The 23,046-nt window shown below is 36.5% G+C and overlaps 1 protein-coding gene across 4 annotated transcripts in view; it reads left to right on the top strand.

Moving 5' to 3' along the window:
• IL6ST (interleukin 6 cytokine family signal transducer) overlaps positions 1-23,046 on the top strand; it is a 58,173-nt gene that overhangs the window by 29,576 nt on the left and 5,551 nt on the right. For 2 of the 4 annotated variants that reach the window (XM_024247062.3, XM_024247063.3), the window contains 11 exons: positions 1,178-1,344; positions 1,985-2,139; positions 4,956-5,115; positions 8,228-8,310; positions 9,284-9,494; positions 10,531-10,713; positions 13,177-13,278; positions 13,456-13,602; positions 13,928-14,068; positions 18,304-18,400; positions 22,518-22,599. In XM_024247062.3, coding sequence (XP_024102830.1) covers positions 1,178-1,344; positions 1,985-2,139; positions 4,956-5,115; positions 8,228-8,310; positions 9,284-9,494; positions 10,531-10,713; positions 13,177-13,278; positions 13,456-13,602; positions 13,928-14,068; positions 18,304-18,400; positions 22,518-22,599 — 1,528 coding nt within the window. The remainder of the gene's footprint in view (positions 1-1,177; positions 1,345-1,984; positions 2,140-4,955; positions 5,116-8,227; positions 8,311-9,283; positions 9,495-10,530; positions 10,714-13,176; positions 13,279-13,455; positions 13,603-13,927; positions 14,069-18,303; positions 18,401-22,517; positions 22,600-23,046) is intronic. The other 2 variants (XM_024247064.3, XM_063724111.1) reach the window with 1 other exon arrangement.

The following is a 23,046-nucleotide window of genomic DNA, read 5'->3' as shown; positions in this document are numbered from 1 at the left end:
GTCGAAAGAGCTAGGATATGTTTTGTGGTTTGAGATATAATACTATCTTTTAAAAATACAAATTCATACTGATATTTTCAGTTTAAAATTAGGGCTATAGGTTTTTACATAATTACATTTACCTGACATCTACATCTTCTTTCTTATGAACTGAAAAACATAGTTCACAACAACACTAATATAATTATTCATTTGCTTTATCCTACGGTTAATACAGCAGCTGCAGAATAATAACACCAGTATTAGCACCAACAAAATGATTACCAAGAATGATTTTAAGATTGTTTTTCTCTATGAAGGATGTGTAATAGTCAGATTACTGTGTTTTAATGTTACTTGGAATAGTTCTTTTCTATGTGGTTATACTACATACTCAGTACACAAGTTCATATGTTTCATTTTGCTTTTGATTCTTAGGAATTTTTCTTAATAATTATATAAAACAATCCAAAAAGTCAAATCTATTAATAGTATTAAGGCATGTTCAGAAAAGTCTATATTCTATTCCTGAATCCTCTACCTTATTTCCTTCTTCTCCTTAGAGACTAACCATTTTTGTTTTGGTTCAATTTGGGGTTTGGTTTATCCTTCTATTTTTAAAAACAGTGTTGTAGATAAATATTTTTAATTGAGGCATAATTTATATAATTATAAATAAATATAGTAATATTACTTGAAACTTTCCATGGTGATAGAAATCAGAAAGTAGTTGCCTAAGTTTGACTAGAAAGAGGCTAAGAGATTTTAGCCCTAAGACTAAAGGCTAAGGGGTGATAGAAATTCTTACACCTAGCCTCCTGTCACCTTTTAGCATATTGTGCTTAAAGAAATTTGTGGTACAGTAAGGGTTCTGTTTTAGGAAAAAGAAAAAACAGCACTGGGATCACAAGGAAATAGATAATTTTTGGAGAGGAGTCAGTGGGGATGGAGCATAAAATTTTAAAGCACAATATTTTTAGACTACAAATTTGAAAATAATTTTATGTTTTAAGATATAGATCAAAGTTAATTTTAAAGAATGGTTAATTTTAAAGAAATTTTGTTAGTGACCAGCAGTTTTATTGCAAAGTTTGCTACGACAATCTAGGTCTCATCAAACTCTTTGCAAGTAATTTTTTTCACTCTAATTTTTTCAGATGTGTTTTTAATGACTGATTCTTCAATTTTTTGTATTTAGGGCAACACACAAGTTTGCTGATTGCAAAGCAAAACGTGACACCCCCACCTCATGCACTGTTGATTATTCTACTGTGTATTTTGTCAACATTGAAGTCTGGGTAGAAGCAGAGAATGCCCTTGGGAAGGTTACATCAGATCATATCAATTTTGATCCTGTATATAAAGGTAGTTATAAACCTGAATTTGAGAGTTTATTTGACACTGTAGTAGTTTACAAATTAATTTTTATATTTAGATTTTTTTTAGATTTTAATGTAGATTTTTAGATTTTAATTAATGTTTTTAGATTTTAATTTTTTAGATTTTAATTAATGTAGATTTTAGATTTTAATTAATGTAGAAACAAGCATTTATCTTAGTGATTTTTATGAAGCCATTTTATCAGTAATATCAAATAGAATTTGGAAAAAGGAAAATATCCATAATCCAGCCACACTTAACAGCTGTTTTCACTTTGAATGTTTTCTGTTCTCAAACATCTTACACCATTGTAATTACAGTATGTATGTTCCATTTTTATTCTCTTTTTTAAAAATTTGATATCATAAATATTTGTCTTTTGACATACGAACCTGAAGAGAGTAACGAATGTAGTAAACTAACAAGGAGAACTAAAGATTCTTTAGAAATCTTTTTTTTTCCATTATAAGGTATATAGCATAGCATAATTTTCAGAGAAATTAGTTCATTTGGTAAGGATGAATGAATATTGTAAAATAAAGGAAGGACAATATAAAGAGTATATTTGAGTTTGTATATGAAATTGGAAAACATAATAAACCTTAGGATTTATTTTATTTTTCAGTGAAGCCCAATCCGCCACATAATTTATCAGTGATCAACTCAGAGGAACTGTCTAGTATCTTAAAATTGACGTGGACCAACCCAAGTATTAAGAGTGTTATAATACTAAAATATAATATTCAGTATAGGACCAAAGATGCCTCAACTTGGAGCCAGGTAAATTGAAAGTTACTGTTTATTCAAATAGTCCTTCTTTCAACCCTCTAATCTTAAAAAGTTTCAGTCATTCTCTAAATGTCTTTAAGTTTCTGGGTATGTGAAATATTTTGCTTGATACCTCTTCTGGGTCATTTCAAACAAGGGGAATCAGGAAGATATCCAGATAGAAAATACAGTTTTGCTAAATACAGTAGCCTTTAAGTAAAACATGAAAATGATATAGGGTGATAGGAAATGGCTTTTTTTTTTCTTCCAGAGACAGTGTCTCCATTTGCCCAGGCCGCTGGCTCACTGCAATTTCGAACTCGAGCTTAAGTGATCCTCCTGCCTTAGTCTCACTACAGGTGTGCACCACCATACCTGGCTTTTTAAAATTATTATTATTTTTTGTGGAGATGAAGTCTTGCCATGTTGCCCAGGATGGTCTCAAACTCCTGGCCTTAAGCGATTCTCCTACCTTGGGCCTCCCAAAGTGCTGGGATTACAGATGTGAGCTACCACTACCAGCCTAGAAATGGCATTTTTGATGGGAGTTACAAAGAATACAAGTAATAAGAAGCAAATTAAGTAGAGGAGCAAAAATCAAGAGATTATAAGGATAAGGTAGCTAGTGTAGGGATTGGTGTGCTGCAGTCCACCAAAATCAGCCTGTGACTTGTTTTTGTAAATAAAGTTTTATTGGAACACAGCCACACTCATTTCTTTACATATTGTCTCTATTTTTATTCTACAGTGGAAGAGTTGAGTAGTTGCAAAGAGAGTCTCTGGCCCACAAGCCTAAAATATTAGTAAATATTTTATCTACCTTTTTATAGAAAGTTTGCCAACCACTGAGGTAGAGGAAGGGATTGGTAGGGAACTTGTAAGACTGAAAAGGATAGTATACCCAAAGATGATGCTACCAGCAAAAGAAATACTTGGAGCTTTTAAAAAGGCTATCACCATAGCATTCAGTTATCCATACTCTTCTCTGTTTTGATTCCATTTATCACAAACAGTATGTCTTTGCTTTTGTTGCTCTAGTCACAGTGAGCTTGTTAGGGAATTGGGCTCATGACTTTACTACTTCTCTCCTTACCCCACTTATCTAAAGTGCTCAGAATACAATCAGGAAAAGCAATAAAACAAAATTGGATTAATGCTTCATGTTGTACAGAGAATATACATACCTGAAGTCCTTCAAAATGTGATATTAAGTATAGAATCTTAATTCAGTGCTACAAAAAAGACTGATGTTTATTTTGTATCCAATATTAAATTATCAGAGTAATATGACCAGTTATTTATCTGTATTTAATTTCTTCTTTTTTTCTGAAAGCCAAGTTTAAAAGCCAGGAAAACTTTCGTTTTTCTTGATTGGGCTGGATATCTTCCTTTTGCCTGTCCACATCTATGCTCTACCCTTCTCTTTATTGTGTCATGCTGACCTATATAGACTGCATCTGTGGGTTCCCATTCTTTATAGCTTCCTTGTGACTGTGGTTAATGGAAGGAAGGGACTAGGCAGGAGAGAAGACAGATAGAAGAAAAGTGAAATTGGCATGTTGATTTTCCCTGCTTCCTCTCAGTAACTGGCTATCTTTTTTTTTTTTTTTTTTTTTTTTTTTTGAGATGGAGTTTAGCTCTTGTTGCCCAGGCTGGAGTGTAATGGCATGATCTTGGCTTACTGCAACCTCCACCTCCCTAGTTCAAGCGATTCTTCTGCCTCAGACTCCCAAGTAGCTGGGATTACAGGTGTGCGCCACCACGCCCAGCTAATTTTTGTATTTTTAGTAGAGACGGGGTTTCACCATGTTGGCCAGGTTGGTCTCGAACTCCTGACCTCAGGTGATCCACCTACCTCAGTCTCCCAAAGTGCTGGGATTACAGGTGTGAGCCACCACACCTAGCCCCGTCTCTCAACTTAGGGTCACTGCCTGTCAAGACAGCCCTCTCTAGCTGACTGGCTTCTTTCAGGTTCTGGTACTTTCCCTCATCCCTTTGGGCCTAGAGGTAGAAACAGCTCTAAGTCCCAGAGTACTAACTGCACTGTCTAAGGATTCCATATACTCTGCATGTAGTCCCTTTATGAAGCCCTCCTTGAATTATTCTAAATGGAGTGTGTCATCTGTTTCCTGTAGAAATCCTAAGTTATATTACAGGCCCTGTGGAAGAAATAAAGGGAAAAAAGGAAAGATAATAGATGTTTCCATACTTCTAAAACCTAATAACTTTACTGATTTGGACTGCTTTTTAACTTACACTTATTTGTCTCCAGAGGTTGAGTTTAATGTATTAGTCTTGTGTCAGTAAAATAGTTTCGAGAGGCTGAGGCAGTAGAATCACTTGAACCCAGGAGGCGGAGGTTGCAGTGAGCTGAGATCGCGCCATTGCACCATTGCACTCCAACCTGGGCGACAGAGGGAGACTCTGTCTCAAATAAATAGTTTCTAGGCTGAGCGCAGTGGCTCACATCTGTAATCCTGGCACTTTGGGAGGCCGAGGCAAGTGGATTGCTTGAGGTCAGGAGTTACAGACCAGCCTGGCCAACATGGTGAAATCTTGTTGATACTAAAAAAATACAAAAATTAGCTGAGAGTGGTGGCGGGCACCTGTAATCCCAGCCACTGAGGAGGCTGAGGCAGGAGAATCGCTTGAACCTGGGAGGTAGAGGTTGTGTTGAGCCAAGATCGCACCACTGCACTCCAACCTGGGCAAAAGAGAGCAAGGCTGTGCCTAAAAAAAAAAAAAAAAAAAAAAGTTTCTAAATTTTAACACAATTTAGAAGACCTTACTAATTGAGGTTTTCTGTTGGTTGATTTGCTTTGTTTCAGATTCCTCCTGAAGACACAGCATCCACCCGATCTTCATTCACTGTCCAAGACCTTAAACCTTTTACAGAATATGTGTTTAGGATTCGCTGTATGAAGGAAGATGGTAAGGGATACTGGAGTGACTGGAGTGAAGAAGCAAGTGGGATCACCTATGAAGATAGTAAGTAAATGAGTATATGAAGAAGTAAAGCTATTGGAATTCCGGATGTGAATTGGTTCTGGTTTTAATAATATAGCCTCATTGCTTCTTAGTTTGTGATCATTTTATTCAAACTGCAATATTTTTACGTTTTCATTTTTAAGGACATTAAGATGTAAAATTGAATATGGATCATTGATAGTGTAAGTCTATTTGATACCTAATTAAATTATCATGGAGGCCAGGTGTGGTGGCTCACACCTGTAATCCCAGTACTTTGGGAGGCCGAGGTGGGCGGATCACAAGGTCAGGAGTTTGAGACCAGCCTGGCCAATATGGTGAAACGCCTTCTCTATTAAAAAGTACAAAAATTAGCCGGGCGTGGTGGTGGGCGCCTGTAGTCCCAGCTACTCGGGAGGCTGAGGCAGGAGAATCGCTTGAAACCGGGAGGCGGAGGTTGCAGTGAGCCAAGATCATGCCACTGCACTTCAGCCTGGGTGACAGAACGAGACTCCGTCTCAAAAAAAAAAATTCATCATGGAATGGTGACTTAGATACTATCAGAAAACCGTTGACTTAACTGTTGATAAGTCTAGAACATTTTATTCAAGGAGACTTCTCCAGAGATACTCCTAACTAGAGAATCATATCCTGAATCATTAAAATCACACTGTCTAGCAAACTATACCTTAGATCCTCACTATCAAAAAGATACTTGTATTATACCTTTTATTCATTTTTTTTCTAATAGCACTTGATAAGCCCCTGGGAAGCGGTTGATCTGGAATTTTGGTTGGTTAGTTTTTATTTTCCTTTTTTCTCCTATAGATAATATATATGGTATAGAATAAAAAAGGCACAAAAAGAGTGTACAGTCTAAAGTAAGATCCTCACTGCAAAGCAGCTGATGTTACTAAGTTCAAGAAATAATCCTGTGGCATAGATTTTTCATTTTGAGACCTTCCTATCACAGACTCACCTCTTAGTTATCAATGGCAGTAGCTGTGGCTGAAAAAATCCCCTACCACCTATATCCCTTTACTTCCAGCTCTTCTAGAGGTTTAGGTCATGTGACTTGAGAACATCAAAGGCAGAAAAGTACCCTTCTCCCTAAGATTTCTCTCATAAATGCTGAGAAAGAAATCAGTTTTGCTATTGCTGCTATGGGAGTCCTCAGCCAGATTGCTTTGTCTTGACCAGGAATTCTTAAAATGAGATACATGGGGAGGAATTAATGTAATACTTTAAAATGTAGGTAAAATATTGTGGTTAGTGCCTGTGTGCATTTTTAATGGACAAGTGTACATAATCTTTGTCAAATCAATGAGTGAATGAAGTCTCTGGGTTCTCTTTATGTTAGGAAATATTTCCAGCTCATAATTTTTAAAAATAATTTCATGTTTTTTATTCTGTTTGAGTGCTGCACTGTACTCATGTGAATTTATCTATTTTAACTTCTGTACCAGCAGCCTTTTTCCCAGCCTTCCTGGTCTGCCTGTCCTATCCTTTCTGTTTTGTTGTCTGTAATTGCCTCTTCATGATTAACATATCAGTACTTAAATTTTTTTTTTTTTTTTGGAAATAGTGCCTCACTCTGTTGCCTATGCTGGAGTGCAGTGGCATGAACACGGCTCACCGCAGCCTCTACCTCCAAGGCTGAAGCGATCCTCGTGCCTCAGCCCCCAACATAGCTGGGACTACAGGCATGCATCACCGTGCCCAGCAAATTTTTGTATTTTTTTGTGGAGACAAGGTTTTGCCATGGTGCCCAGGCTGGTCTTGAACTACTGAACTGAAGGGAACCACATCCCTCGGCCTCCTAAAGTGCTGGGTTTGCAAGCACGAGCCACCACACCCAGCCTCACTGCTTAGATTTTATTCAACTCCTTTCTTATTCTACTGACTAACCATATCTTGTTATTATATTCATAAAAATTTTGAGAAATCAGTTAATGCCATTGATTTTTTTTAAGACAAATTTTTTACAAAAAGCTTAACAATGATAAGTAAAAATGAAATGTCAGTTGATATTACTTATTGCTAAAAATTAAATTAAAAATTATATGCTACATTTAATGGCTATTATAAAAGTTTTGAAAAATTAATACTACAGGTATTTTTAAAACTGAATTTAATTACTGGTATTTAACAATTTATGTTTTGGCTGGGTATGGTGACCAAACCCCAGCTACTTGGGATACTGAGGTGGGAAGATCACCTGAGCCTAGGAGCTGAAGGTTATGGTTCACTATAGTCATCCACTGCACTCTAGCCTGGGCAACAGAGCGAGACACTGTCTCTGGAAAAAAAACACTATGTTTTATGGATTGCTTTTTCAGATGGTTAGTGATTATCACGACAATACTATGAATTAGTTTTTATTACATCCCATCACTGTCAATCATCCTTATATAAAGTAATAAACTTATTTTAGTACATTTATCTTAATTTGTTTTATTATTCCTATGAATATTTAGGGGTAAGCAATGTGTTTAAATAGATTTTCCAGTTTGATTTTCAGCGATAAGTAGTATCAACTTATATTTATTTCATTTTTATTTTTTACTGTTAAAAAGTTTATTTTAAAAAGTTCGTTTTTTCTTTAAAAAATCATATTAACTAACTTTTAAAATTTTTATAAATATAATTAGAAGACCTGGTATTTAATAGAATAAGAGAGGAGTTGAATAAAATCTAAGCAGTGTTGTGTTGATCATGAAGAGGCAATTACAGACGACAAAACGGAAGTGAGGACAGGCAGACCAGGAAGGCTGGGAAAAGGCTGCTGGTACAGGAGATTCAAGTAGATAAATACAGTGCCAGCACACAAACAGAATAAAGAACATGAAGTTATAAGAAAGAGTGATGCCTCTTTAGTTGTTGCTCAGAATACATTTTTACCTTTACAATTTTGAGGTTAGAAAAGAGTTCCAGTATAATTGGAATATCAGGCTATCACCCCGACTAAAGGAAGAGCCAGGTGTTTTGTGCTGGGATGGGAAAATGCAAAGAGGTAGAGACACCATGCAATTGGAGGGCAAGAGTACTAAGAACAAAGTAAAAGAATAATTTGCAGAATTTTATTTTACTGTTAAAACCTTTTTATTTTAAGGAGTTTATGTCTTTTCTTTAGGACCATCTAAAGCACCAAGTTTCTGGTATAAAATAGATCCATCCCATACTCAAGGCTACAGAACTATACAACTCGTGTGGAAGGTAAAAAATCACATTTATATTTTATCTCTTATAAATCTTTTTTTTTTTTTTTGAAACCGAGTCTCGCTCCATTGCCAGGCAGGAGTGTAGTGGCGTGATCTTGGTTCACTGCAACCTCTGCCTCCCAGGTTCAAGTGATTCTCCTGCCTCAGCCTCCTGAGTAGCTGGGACTACAGGCACGTGCCACCACGCCCAGCTAATTTTTGTATTTTTAGCAGAGACGGGGTTTCACCATGGTGGCCAGGATGATCTTGATCTCTTGACCTCATGTTCTGCCTGCCTCGGCCTCCCAAAGTACTGGGATTACAGGCATAAGCCACCGCGCCCAGCCCTTATAAATACATTTTGTATGGTATTATGAATGGAGGTCTTTTAAATAAATAAATTTTTATTCATCTTAATAGCAAAGCATTTGATTACTATTTTTACTAAATAGAAAGGTAATGCTTTATATGTATTAATATTATATAGAAGTCAGGTTCATAAACTACAAATAATACCTTATAGGTATTTAAGTACAGTTCTGTGAAAGTATAAGTTCTATAAGAAGAGGAATGTTGTTTTTGTACTTTGGAATTTTCCAGAGTACCTCAGAAAATAATAAAAGTTTGTGATAATCAAAATGTATGCTGGTAAGTGCATGAGTAGATCATACTAAAAAAGAAGGTAGAAAAATACTCAAGCATAAAATAAATAATTCAGACCTACATAGCCACAGTGCAGAATTGATACAGAACCAAAAGCTAACAGAATGATGCTACTTACCCTCTTTTAGTTGAGGTCATGCTTTTACTCTTCATTTAGTATGTACTAGTTTTATTTTAGAACCGAATTTAAAATGGAGATTGTGAATCCTTTCCAGTTAAATATTTAGAGATTTGACATAATGGCATGATTTGTGAATATGAAGAACAACTGATTTTTTATTCAAGATTTATGAAATTATTTTTAAAAATAAACTATTTTATTACAGACATTGCCTCCTTTTGAAGCCAATGGAAAAATCTTGGATTATGAAGTGACTCTCACAAGATGGAAATCACATTTACAAAATTACACAGTTAATGCCACAAAACTGACAGTAAATCTCACAAATGATCGCTATGTAGCAACTCTAACAGCAAGAAATCTTGTTGGCAAATCAGATGCAGCTGTTTTAACTATCCCTGCCTGTGGCTTTCAAGGTTTGTATCTATGAGATGGAGCCTGACTCTTGGGTGGAAAAATGGTGGTTAGGTATGGACAGGGCTCCCATAAAAAACACAAGTTATCTAAGACTGTCTCCTCAGTATCAGGGATAATCACTTGTTTATTTTTTAATTTTTTAAATTTTATAAATAATGATTTTCTTTTTTTTAGAGACTGGGTTTCGCCAGGTTGCTCAGGCTGGTCTCGAACTCCTGAGCTCAAGCGATCTCCCCTGGCCTCCCAAAGTGCTGGGATTACAGGCATATGCCACCAAACCCAGCTAGTGATTGCATTTTTAGGAATCAGTCAGCAGACAAATTTCATCAGGATGCAAGAAACATTTCCATCACTACATGCTCACTTAAACTTCACAGTAAGCTACTTCATTCATTTAAGCATATTCTGATTACTTACCTGGTTTTTAAAATATTATTTCAAGATTTTGAGAACTTTGTATACATATGACTGAAATGTTTATCTGAAGCTTTATTTGTAGCTTTCAAAGAAGAAAAGTTGCAATGACAAACTTAGAAAACATTTGAAGAATTTAGGGAAAGCAAATTTTTTTTTTCTTTTTGAGACACAGTCTTGCTCTGTTGCCTAGGCTGGAGTGCAATGGCACGATCTTGGCCTCTGCCTCCTGGCTTCAAGCGATTCTTGTGCACCAGCCTCCCAAGTAGCTGGAATTAAAGGCGCGCACCACAATACCTGGCTAATTTTGTATTTTTAGTAGAGACGGGGTTTCACCGTGTTGGCCAGGCTGGTTTCGAACTCCTAATGTCAAGTGATCCACCCGCCTCGGCCTCCTAAAGTATTAGAATTACAGGAATGAGCCACAATGCCCAGCGGGGAAGCAAAATCTAAGTTTAAAAATTGACTACTTTACCTGTAAGTTATAATAAAGTGCTTTTATGCAAGGAAATATAATGCTACAAAAATTGATAAATCACATGTTTTGGAAATGACTGTAAAATATGGAAATTTCAAATTTGTTAATATTTATTATTTCAATATTCAAACTTTGTTTTAAAGCTACTCACCCTGTAATGGATCTTAAAGCATTCCCCAAAGATAACATGCTTTGGGTAGAATGGACTACTCCAAGGGAATCTGTAAAGAAATATATACTTGAGTGGTGTGTGTTATCAGATAAAGCACCCTGTATCGCAGACTGGCAACAAGAAGATGGTACCGTGCATCGCACCCATTTAAGAGGTATACCTGGCTAGAAACATTTAAATTGATATCCTTTTTCTAACTCTTTAGGCAGCTTTTTCTTTTGCTTATAGTGTTTTGGTCCGTTGAAAAGACTTCCAATTTATCATAGCCTCACTACTTACTAGATGTGTGACTTTCCGCAAGTCATACTTAACCTCTCTGAATTACAGTCTCTTTATGAACAGAGTGGGGTTAATACTTTCTTCTTTTTGTACCCCAATATGATTTTATTGTCAAGGGAAAACTCCTAAAACTATAGAGTATAGAGAAATATAAGAGTCCAACTTTTGCTGCTGATTAGTTATATGTTCTCTGTACCTCATCCTTCAGATGAGAAAATAGTTTCCTAGAGCATCTGGATGACTTGTTTAATGTCTTAGAACCATCAGCTAGAGGAAGCAGAACTAGAACTCAGATTTCCTTATGTCTTTCAATTGGAAGTAGTAACAAAGGACAGAAGTAATGAATCGTAGCGCTCCAGTCTGTGTGTTATGGTGCTGCTTAAGTGGTTATAAAGTGATAAAACAACTTTGAAGAGAAAAAAAACTCAGTTTATATTCTTGTTGATAATTAATAATTAGAATTCAGCTGTGAATAATATGGTTAATTAGAGAAAAGCCCTAAGCAGAGAGATTCCTGCCATAAAGTTTTTGAGCTTTAGTCATAATACAGGCTGTTTGGACTTACCTGTTATTAGTGTACAGTTTTAATAAGCTTGGTTGTCTAGTTTACTGACTTTATCAAATTAAAAACATGGTGGAGCTTAGGAAGTCCTGAAACAGGCTGGAAATAACTATAGAAACTTTAAAAAAAATAAATAAATACAAGGTCTCACTCTGTTGCCTAGGCTAGAGTATGGTGGCATGATCATGGCTCACTGCGGCCTTCAACTCCCAGGCTAAAGTGACCCTTCTGCCTCATCCTCTGGAGTATCTGGGACTACAGGCACATGCTGCCACACTCAGCTAATTTTATTTTTTTTGTAGAGAGGGAATCTCACTGTGTTGCAAAGGCTGATCTCCAACACCTGGCCTCAAGCGAGTCTCTTACCTCAGACTCCCAAAGTACTGGTATTACAGGCGTGAACCACTGCTCAGAGCCAATAGAAACTTTTTAAAGAAGTGGCCGATGCGGTGGCTCACGCCTGTAATCCCAGCACTTTGGGAGGCTGAGGCGGGCAGATCACCTGAGGTCGGGAGTTCGAGACCAGCCTGACCAACGTGGATAAACTCCATCTCTACTAAAACAAAATCAGCTAGGCGTGGTGGCACATGCCTGTAATCCCAGCCATTTGGGAGGCTGAGGCCGGAGAATGTCTTGAAGCCGGGAGGCGGAGGTTGCAGTGAGCCAAGATCATGCCATTGCACTCCAGCCTGAACAACAAGAATGAAACTCCATCTCAAAAAAAATAGAAGCTAGCATAGGTTGTGGAGACATTAAGTTTGGGTAGGTAGTCGTATGTTGGTCAGTAACCCTGAAAGCATCACATTAGAGTAGAATATAAAAATTGTTCATTTTTTGGTAATATTGGATCATTAAGAAAAGGTAAAATCACTCTGTTTAAGAAGGTAAAGGAGCATGTAACTTCATGAGTAATAGTTAAGGAATATACATTCTTATTGAAGGTATAAATTTCAATAAAACATTTTCTAATATGTACAGATAATATGCTGTATAAAAAAGAAAAATTTTAGTGGTGCATGCTAAAAAAGATAAAAATAAAGGAAGTTTGTTTTGGTTTTTGCTTTTTTGAGACAGAGTCTCACTCTATCGCCCAGGCTGGAGTGCAGTGGTGCGATCTCGGCTCACTGCAAGCTCCGCCTCCTGGGTTCAAGTGATTCTCCTGCCACAGCCTCCCAAGCAGCTGGGACTACAGGCTCCCACCACCATGCCCAGCTAATTTTTGTATTTTCAGTAAAGGGGGGTTTCACCATGTTGGCCACGCTGGTCTCAAACTCCTGACCTCAAGTGATCCTCCCACCTTAACCTCCCAAAGTGCTGGGATTACAGACATGAGCCACGGCGCCCGGCCAAGGAAGTTTTTTAAGTTACCCTTTTTTCCAATTCGCAAACTAGGGCCATTAGTGCTTTCCCTAGGTCTTCCTACTTTAGTCGTCTTGCTCCTTAGGCTGTTCTCTCTTGTAGGTAAGACATAACAAAAATTGTCAGACTCTATAAAATCCAGAGTAATTTGAGATCATTGTTTTATAAATTCTAAATGTAAATACCATCATTATTCTTAACAATGTATTTTTTATCCACTGCATTGGCAATACTTTTACAGACAGTTTTACCTGATTAAGCTTGAATCCAGTATGCAAAAGGCAATGCTTACTTAGAAAACTGCAGGTTTAATAGAAAATTAAGTGGTCATGAAATTATAATGTAGAAATAAATTATGGTATTAACTTGACTTTTTCATTATGGAAAAACATGCTTAATCTGCTATTCTTGCTTTAGGGAACTTAGCAGAGAGCAAATGCTATTTGATAACAGTTACTCCAGTATATGCTGACGGACCAGGAAGCCCTGAATCCATAAAGGCATACCTTAAACAAGCTCGTAAGTCCAAACTCACTTCTTTGGAAAAAAAAACAGTTTAGGGCTTTGTATTAACAAAAACATTTTATCACTTTTAAATAAAGATGTATCTCATTATGTTCAAATAATTTTATGACAAGGAAATTTTACTAGATTCTAAATGATTTTCAGTTAGCAAATGTGTTCACTCTGTTACAGCACCTTCCAAAGGACCTACTGTTCGGACAAAAAAAGTAGGGAAAAACGAAGCTGTCTTAGAGTGGGACCAACTTCCTGTTGATGTTCAGAATGGATTTATCAGAAATTATACTATATTTTATAGAACCATCATTGGAAATGAAACTGGTAATAAAACTGTATCAGTTATTAAGAATCAGTTATTTTTTCCTTAAGCTTTTAAGTACTAATTTAAGTCTGTTCTTCTTATACATCTTATAGTATATTGGCCTCAGGAAACACCTGAGAATTTGCCTTATGGTTGCTTTCATGGATTTATTGAAAAAGTACTGTGTTGTGCTTTAGAACATAAAATTATGTCAGAACATTATAAAAGTTGTTTTATGACAAAAATACTTTGCTTCTTTTTTAATACTTTCACAATGCCAAATATAGGCCAAATAAGCAAAAGCATTGAATAGTTGAATGAAGCACAGTTCTTTATTTCTTCCAGCTGTGAATGTGGATTCTTCCCACACAGAATATACATTGTCCTCTTTGACTAGTGACACATTGTACATGGTACGAATGGCAGCATACACAGATGAAGGTGGGAAGGATGGTCCAGAATTCACTTTTACTACCCCAAAGTTTGGTAAGAAATAATGAAGTTTGGTTTTTTTCTTTCTCAAACTTAGATTAGAAATGAACTTAGTTTATGTGCTAAAATTGTGTTAAAAAGTACATCTTTGGATTCATGATGATTTTTATATTATCTGGCTTTGGTTGGTGGTTTCTTTATAGAAAGTGTTATTCCTCACCTTTCTGACATTTTATTAACTGCTTCTGACTATTTTCAGCTCTACTGAAAATCATAAAAGAATTTATATATCTTTCCATGTGGGTTCATTTTTTTTCACTGGTTTGGGTGTGTTCTTTCCTTCTTTATCCTCATTTCTTTCTTTTATAGAGAGATTACTTGAAGGACTAGTCCACTTTACAGTCTTCACTTCCGTACCTCCCACTCAGTATTTAACATACTGAAATTAGGGGTCGTACCCCACCCCTGCACTGAAACCTCTCTGGTGTCACTCAAAAGACCTCTTGATCATCATATGTACTGCATGCTTTTTAGTTTTCATCTTTTTTCTACTTTTTTTTTTGGAGGCACGGTCTTATTCTGTTGCCCAGGCTACAGTGGAGTGCAATGGCATGAATATGGCACACTGCAGCCTTGACCTCCTGGGCTCAAGTGATCCTCCTACCTCAGTTTCTCAAGTAGCTGGGACCAGTGCCACCACATCCAGCTAATTTTTTTTACAGAGATGGCTGGTCTCAAACTCCTGGGCTCAAGTGATCCTTCTGGCCTTGGCCTCCTAAAGTGCTGAGATTATAGACATAAGCCACTGCCTCCAGCCTTTTCTGCATTTGACTCTGTTGGCCTTCCATCCTTGAAACTCCCTCCTCCCTTGGGTTTTCTAACCATACTTCTTCTGCTAGCGCAGTCTCCTGAGTCTCCTTGTTCTTTGGTGTGTTCTTCTTCTTCTCCTTTTTTGATTTTTTTTTTTGAGACAGAGTCTCGCTCTGTCACCCAGACTGGAGTGCAGTGGTGCGATCTCAGCTCACTGCAACCTCCACCTCCCAGGTTCAAGTGATTCTTCTGCCTCAGCCTCCCAAGTAGCTGGGACTACAGGCATGTGCCACCACGCCTGGCTAATTTTTTGTATTTTTTTTTGGTAGAGATGGGGTTTCACTGTATTAGCCAGGATGGTCTCCATCTTCTGACCTTGTGTTGTGCCTGCCTCAGCCTCCCAAAATGCTGGGATTACAGGCGTGAGCTACTGTGGCTGGCATCTACTTTTAACTTTTAAATGGTTTGTATTCCCCAGAGCTCTGTTCTTGACCCTATTTTCTTTTTTTTTTTTCGAGACAGATTTTTGCTCTTGTTGCCCAGACTCGACTGCAGTGGTACAATCCCAGCTCACTGCAGGTTCAAGTGATTCTCCTACCTCAGCCTCCCACGTAGCTGGGGTAGAGGTGCCCACTGCCGCGCCTGGCTAATTTTTTGTATTTTTATAGAGACGGGGTTTCACCATGTTGGCTGGGATGGTCTCGACCTCCTGACCTCAGGTGATCCACCTGCCTCAGCCTCCCAAAGTGCTGGGATTACAGGCATGAGCCACCGCACCTGGCCTCTTGACCCTGTTTTCTTACTTGCCTATTCAAACTCTGTCCATGGCTTTAGCCATCTTCTCTTTCCTTCCCAAATACATTTCCCCTCCCTCATTCTATGCCACAACTATCCAACTCTTAGCCAAAGCCATAAATTTAGATGTGATTACAATAAATGTATTCGTGTATTTTTCTCTCACATAAGCTGAGTGTCAAGTCCTATTGATTGTGCGTACCCTTTCATCATCATTTTCTTCAACTGCAAGCTCCTCATACTAACTTTCTTTTCTTAGTGCATTGCCCCCAATGAGGTCTTCACCTCATCATCTTCCCTAAAGCAAACTTAACCAGCATTCTTTCTTGTTCCCACTACATTTTGAATCATTATAGAAAATTACCTTATTTTACCTTGATTGTAACCCCCACCCCCAAGTGCCAGCCTAGTTAATGATAAGTAGTAAATTCCATGTGCCTTGTTGGTTGAATGCTTGCTGAATGAGAGAATAAATGAATGAGTGACTACATAAAATAAATGATAAAAGGTTCTGAGCTTTGCTGTTAGGGTCAGTAATGAATATAGTTTCTGGGATAAGGTTGGTCCCATGTGGTGGTATGTTAATAGGTATGTTATTTAAAATAAAACTTTATACCATAATCTTGAGAAAAATTTAAAAATAAACTTAAAAATGTATATTTTATGTATTTCTGTGGAGACCAGCCATCTCTACAGAGGTTTGTATATATGTATGTGTGTGTATACACACATACACATAAAAGCCCATATGTATATTTTTTGTTTGTTTGTTTTTGAGACAGTCTTGCTCTGTCTCCAAGGCTGGAGTGCAGTGGTGCAGTCATAGCTCACTGCAACCTCAAATTCCTGGGCTCAAGCAATCCTCCTGCCTCAGCCTCCCAAGTAACTAAGACTGCTGGTAGGCACCACCATGCCTGGCTAGTTAAAACAAGTTTTTTGATAGAGATGGGATCTCACTGTGTTGCCCAAGCTGGTTTTGAACTCCTGGCCTCAGTCCTCCTGCCTTAGCCTCCCAGAGTGCCGGATTACAGGCATGAGCCACCATGCTCAGCCTAAAATTTTTTTATTACATAAGTGTGTTCATTATAGGGAATTTAGACTGTACGGTAAAATGTAGAGAGGAAGAAAAATTAGTCCTAGTCCCTTACCCCAAAATAACATATTTGTGTATCCTTTTAGTCTCTTCTCTGTATATATTTTTTTCCTAAAATTAAATTATACTTAGTATTATTTTATAACCTACTTTTTTTCAATTCTCTATCTATAGTCTCATGGATCCATTATGGCTTCTTCACATGACATGAGTCTTGTCAGTGAGGACCTTACAGCTTAGTTGAAGAAATTTTGCATAAGTAAATCAGAAAAAGGAGAACCTGTGGACTATGTAGACAGTAAATAGAGTAGGAATTTAAATATACCAGTAACGGATAATTTTACCTTCAGAGGTTTTATGGAGAAGAAAATACTTGAACCTTGAGTTAATATGTGGACAAATAGGAAGAAGGTAGCATCTTAGAGAGCAGCATGAGCAAAGGCACAGGCTTGAAAACATAAAAGCAGATGTTTAATAAAGCAAAGTTTCTGCCTAAATTAGATTTGGCATTTTATATATATATACACACACATACATACATACACATATCAATATATATATACACACATATATCAATATATATACACACATAATATATATACATACACCCATATATATATATATATATATATATATATGATGCTTAGCATTTAAGAGTTAATATTTGTCAACCCATAGTTTATTCCCAAGCATTTATCTGATTTCTTGATTTCTACTGAGCTTCATAGGATGGTAGTTACTTACAAAGGGATATGTGTGGTGGAAGGATAAAATTAAGTGAATAGTATATGGCTGCAATATTACTTTCATACATTTTTTACTGTAAAAGACTAAGTAAAATTCAAAATTAATCAGGAAAGTCATTTAAAAAATCTCCAATGTTAATTATCCCAATTAGTGATTAATTTGATGAACAAGTCCTCTTTTAAATTCAGATGAGGATTTGTGTGGTATTTAGGGATCTTAGGCTTGTTTACTTTTTAGTTTATTCCTACTTGTGCCACTCCTCATGCCCATTGAGCAGCTCCTGAAGTTCTTAGCCCTGTATCAGATATATCATCTTTTTGAAAAATGGTAAATAACTCTTAAAACTTCGGAGAGTTGCATTTTTATTTTTTAGAAGGTTAAATGTGTAGTTCAATTATGTTTTTATAGCTTTTCCATTTTACCCAGTATTTATATTTGTTCTGACATAATTTCTCTGTTATACAGTATTAGAACTCAGAGATAAACTTTTACTAAAATTCTACCAAATGCAGATCATAAATATTACAAATGGTTATGTTTGAAAGCTCTAACCCAGTAGATTACCCGATACACTGATCATTTTTATCCCCCAACCGACATATATTTTATGCTATGCGGCCAGGTTAATGTATAAGACATAAATGGTTGGGATGTGATTTACCAAAGAGAGAAGAGGGTAAAAATCATCAAGTCTGAAGAGACCTTGAAAAATAATTAGGATTGTATTTTATCTTTTCAACAGTAAGTCTCGTTGGGAAGTTGTATTATATCTCCTTAGTTCATATGTCAACAATTATTTCCCATCACACCTCTTTCTTTTTTCTTTTTTTCTTTTTTTTTTAAGCTCAAGGAGAAATTGAAGCCATAGTCGTGCCTGTTTGCTTAGCATTCCTATTGACAACTCTTCTGGGAGTGCTGTTCTGCTTTAATAAGCGAGACCTGTAAGTAACCTTGTTCATATTTTTGCATTTTCCCCCAGCTTTATTGAGCTGAATTTACATGCAATAAAATTTATCCATTTTAAGTGTACAGTTTGATGAACTTTTGTAATTACATACAGATGTATAACTACCACCACAATCACAATATAGAACATTTTCATCACTTTTATAAAGCTTCCTTGTTCTCCTTTGTAATCTGTCTTCTCCTCAACCCAACCCCAGGCAGTCATTGATCTGCTTTTCTGTAACTGTAGTTTTGCCTTTTCTAGAATTTTTATTTATTTATCTATTTTGAGACAGAGTTTCACTCTTGTTGGCCAGGCTGGTCTCGAACTACTGACCTCAGGGGATACACCCTCAGCCTCCCAAAGTGCTGGGATTACAGGTGTGAGCCACGGCCAAGAATTTTATATAAACAGAATCAAATAGCATGTAGTCTTTTGCGTATGTCTTTCATGTAATATTTTTGAGATTCATCCATGTTGTTGCATATACTTCTCCCTTTTTTTTTTTTTGAGATGGAGTCTCACTCTGTTACCCTTACTGGAGTACAGTGGCATGATCTTGGCTCACTGCAACGTCCACCTCCTGAGTTCAGGTGATTCTCCTGCCTCAGCTTCTTGAGTACCTGGGATTACAGGCACTTGCCACCATGCCCAGCTAATTTTTGTGTTTACAGTTGAGACGGAGTTGCACCATGTTGGCCAGGCTGGTCTCGAACTCCGGACCTCAAGTGATCCACCCACCTTGGCTTCCCAAAAGTGCTGGGATTACAGGCATGAGTCACCACACCTGGCCTACCTTTTTCTTTTTTATTGCTGAACAGTATTGTGTAGTATGGATATATCAAAACTTAGACTGATCTGTTATGAAAGTTTAGGTTATTTCTAATTTTTAGCTATTATAAATAATGTTGCTATGAATATTCACATACAAAACTGTGCGAGCATATGTTTTCCTTTATCTTGAACAAATAATAGGAGTGAGAGTGCTGGGTCATATGCTAAGTATATGTTCAACTTTATAAGAAACTGCCAAACTTTTTCAGAGTGGCTACACCATCTTGGATTGCCTCCAGCAGTGTTCCATATTATCACTAACACTTATTGCTGTCAGACTTCTTTCATTCTAGTGGGTGTGTAGTACTATATCATTTTAATTTTCATTTCTCCAATGACTAGTAATGGATCTTTTCATGTATCACGTATATATTTTCTTTTGTGATGTGTCTATTGAAATCTTTTACCCATTTTCAAATTGGGTTATTTTGTTTATAATTGAGCTATAAGAATGCTTTATATGTTCTGGTTACAACATTGTTAAATACGTTTTGCAAACTTTTATCCCAGTCTGTGCTTTTTTTGTCTTAACTGTGGCTTTAGAAAAGCAGAAGTTTTACGCCTGTAATCCCACCACTTTGGGAGGTCAAGGTGGGCGGCTCACAAGGTCAGGAGATTGAGGCCATCCTGGCTAACACAGTGAAACCCCATCTCTACTAAAAATACAAAAACTTAGCCGGGCATGGTGGCACACGCCAGTAGTCCCAGCTACGCGGGAGGCTGAGGCAGGAGAATTGCTTGAACCCAGGAGGCATAGGTTGCAGTGAGCCAAGATCACGTCACTGCACTCCAACCTGGGTGACAGAGCGAGACTCCGTCTGGAAAAAAAAAAAAGAAAAGTATAAGTTTTTTATTTTGATGAAGTTCATTTTATCAGTTTTTTTCTGTGGTTCCTGAGTTTTGTGTCCTGCCAAACACAGTATCAAAATATTGTCTCATGTTTTCTTCCACAAGTTCAATAGTTTCAGCTCTTAGTCTATGATCCATTTCAGGTTATTTTTGTGCATGGTGTGAGGTCAGGGTCAAGGTTCATTTTGTTCATTCAGATGTCTAATTCCATTGTCATTTATTTTGAAAAGAGTGTCTTTTCCCCATTGAATTGCTTTGGTACCTTTGCTAAAAGCAATTGTCTTTATAAGTCTGTATCTATTTCCATACTCTCACTTCTGTTTCATAAATGTATATATGTCCGTTCTTATGCCAATACCACATTGCCTTGGTGAGTATAGCTCTATAGTAAATTTTGAAAATAGGTAGGATTCTTCCAGTATGTTCTTTTTTTAAAGAAGTTATTTTGGCTAGGTTTTTTGCCTTTTCATATACATTTTAATTCAGCTTGTCAATTTTTTTAAAACTATAGTTTTGATTGGGGTTTTATTGAATCTATAGGTCAGATTTAATTGAATCTATAGGAGAGAACTGCAATCTTAATGCTACTCTTTCAATCTGTGAACCTGGTTTATTTATTTATTTGGGTTTTGGTTAATTTACTTTCGCAGTGTTTTGTAGTTTTCAGTAGACAGGCCTTGTGTAACTAACTTTTTTTGAATTCGTGACAGAAGTATTTTTTGTTATTATAAATGGAATGTTTAAAAATATTTTCTAATTCTTAGTATATAGAAATGCAATTGATTTTTTAAAATATGTTCATCATGTATACTGAGACTTTGATAAATTCATTTATTAGTAGCTTTTTGGATTCCTTAGGATTTTCTAGATACACAATCATGCTTCTTGGGAGTAATTATAATTGTTCTAATCTTTATGCTTTTAGTTCTTTTTATTGTCTTAATGCACTGGCTAAGACCTCTAGTACATATAGTACATCTAGACCATATAAGAACATTGCATTGTTCCTAATTTTAGAGGTGAAAGTATTTAGTCTTTCACCATCACATGTGATGTTAGCTGTAGGTTGAAGTTTTTGCTTTGTGGGGTTTTTTTTTGTTTTGAGACTGAGTTCTACTCTTGTTGCCCAGGCTGGGGTGCAGTGGCACAATCTTGGCTCACTGCAGCCTCCACCTTCTGGGTTCAAGCAATTCTCCTGCCTCAGCCTCCCGAGTAGCTGGGATTACAGGCATGCACTACCATGCCTGGCTAATTTTTTTGTATTTTTATTTTAGTAGAGATGGGGTTTCACCATGTTGGCCAGGCTGGTCTCGAACTCCTGACCTCAGGTAATCCACCCACCTCAGCCTCCCAAAGTGCTGGGATTACAGGTGTGAGCCACCGCGCCCGGCCACTTTATGGGTTTTTTTTCCTCTTTACTACTACTTGCAGGAGGAGGTTCTTATTTCTGTTTTGCTTTGCTAGCAATTTTTATCACGAATGAGTGTCACAATTTGGTCAAATGCTTTTTCTGAATCTGTTGAGATGATCATACGGTTTTTCTCCTTCCTTCCATGAATATGGTGCATTTTATTGATTTTCATATATCATCTTTGCATTCCTTGGATTTTGCTGCATTCAGTTTAATACTGTTTGCATCTGTGTTCATGAGTGAAGTTAGTCTGTCTTTATGTGCCTTATCTGTCTGGTTTTAAAATCAGCATAATACTGGCCTCATAAAATGAATAGGAACATGTTACCTCCTCTGTTTTCTGAAAGAGTTTGTATAGTATTAATACAATTGTTTCCTTTTGCCCAGAGTTTTGTGGGAAGGTTTTTAATTAAAAATTCAATTTCTTTAAAAATATAGCTTTCTTTTTCTTCAATCTGTTTTGGTAATTTGTGTCTTTCAAGGATTCATTCATTGGTTTGTCTAGGTTGTCAGCTTTACTACTTTTTATATTACTTCCAAATGTTATAGGTATTTCCTACAGGAGAGTCAGTCTGGTAGGCTCTCACTCTTTGAAGCACCATTCTCAGTAGTCACTTTTTTAAATTTGATTTTTGTATTTGAACTTTTTTGGTATCAGTGGGAACATTAATTTGTTATCTGGATTCTTTTAATTGGAATACCACAACATGTGGCCTGGATAAAGATTTTAAGTGGTTTTAATTGCAGAATTTTGAGAGTTTAAAAAAAATTTGAACACTGATTAGATTTAGCTTTGTTAATTCATTATGAATACATTATAATCCTTATGCATTTTCAACAGTATTTTTCTATTGGTTATAAGAAAAATAATTTTTGTTTGGGGTAGAGTAGGTATTTTTTGTTCATTTAGGTAATTGGTTTAGTTTGTAAGAGTCTTTGATGAACATGTTTAGAAACAGGGACTATTCATTGTTTATTATGTGTGGTTTTACATAGGCCATTTTTCTTTTCTCTTCAGAATTAAAAAACACATCTGGCCTAATGTTCCAGATCCTTCAAAGAGTCATATTGCCCAGTGGTCACCTCACACTCCTCCAAGGGTAAGAGAAAATGCTTCTGAGTTGTTTATAATATGCAGACATGTTAGTAGGTATATTGAGTATCTACAGTTAGTAGGTATATTGAGTATCTACAAATGTACCAAAAGATAAGATATTCAAGCTGAATCAAAAAGTAAATGAAGATAAAATAGTACATAAATGAAAATTTTAATCAAAATTTAATATGTGTGACACATTTTTAGGGTTTTATCACCATCATAGTATATTTGTTCTGATATTTTAAATTGATTAGTACACATTACAGATGTTTGGTTGAACTTGCAAACTGAAAACTTGAGGTGCTGAAACTGCTATGTGATGGTAACTACCTCAAGCATTTTGGATTGAGTATTAAAACCAAGTTCAGCAGTTTATCATTTTAGCACTGATGAAATGATCTCTGGGAACCTACTCTAAACTCTGAATTTTAAATATGCCCCAAAGGGG

The sequence above is a fragment of the Pongo abelii genome, chromosome 4 (genome assembly GCF_028885655.2).
Source record: "Pongo abelii isolate AG06213 chromosome 4, NHGRI_mPonAbe1-v2.0_pri, whole genome shotgun sequence".
NCBI classification, from domain to species: Eukaryota; Metazoa; Chordata; class Mammalia; order Primates; family Hominidae; genus Pongo; species Pongo abelii.
The sequence above is the reverse complement of the archived record's forward strand: the minus strand, read 5'-3'. Positions and strand labels throughout refer to the sequence as shown.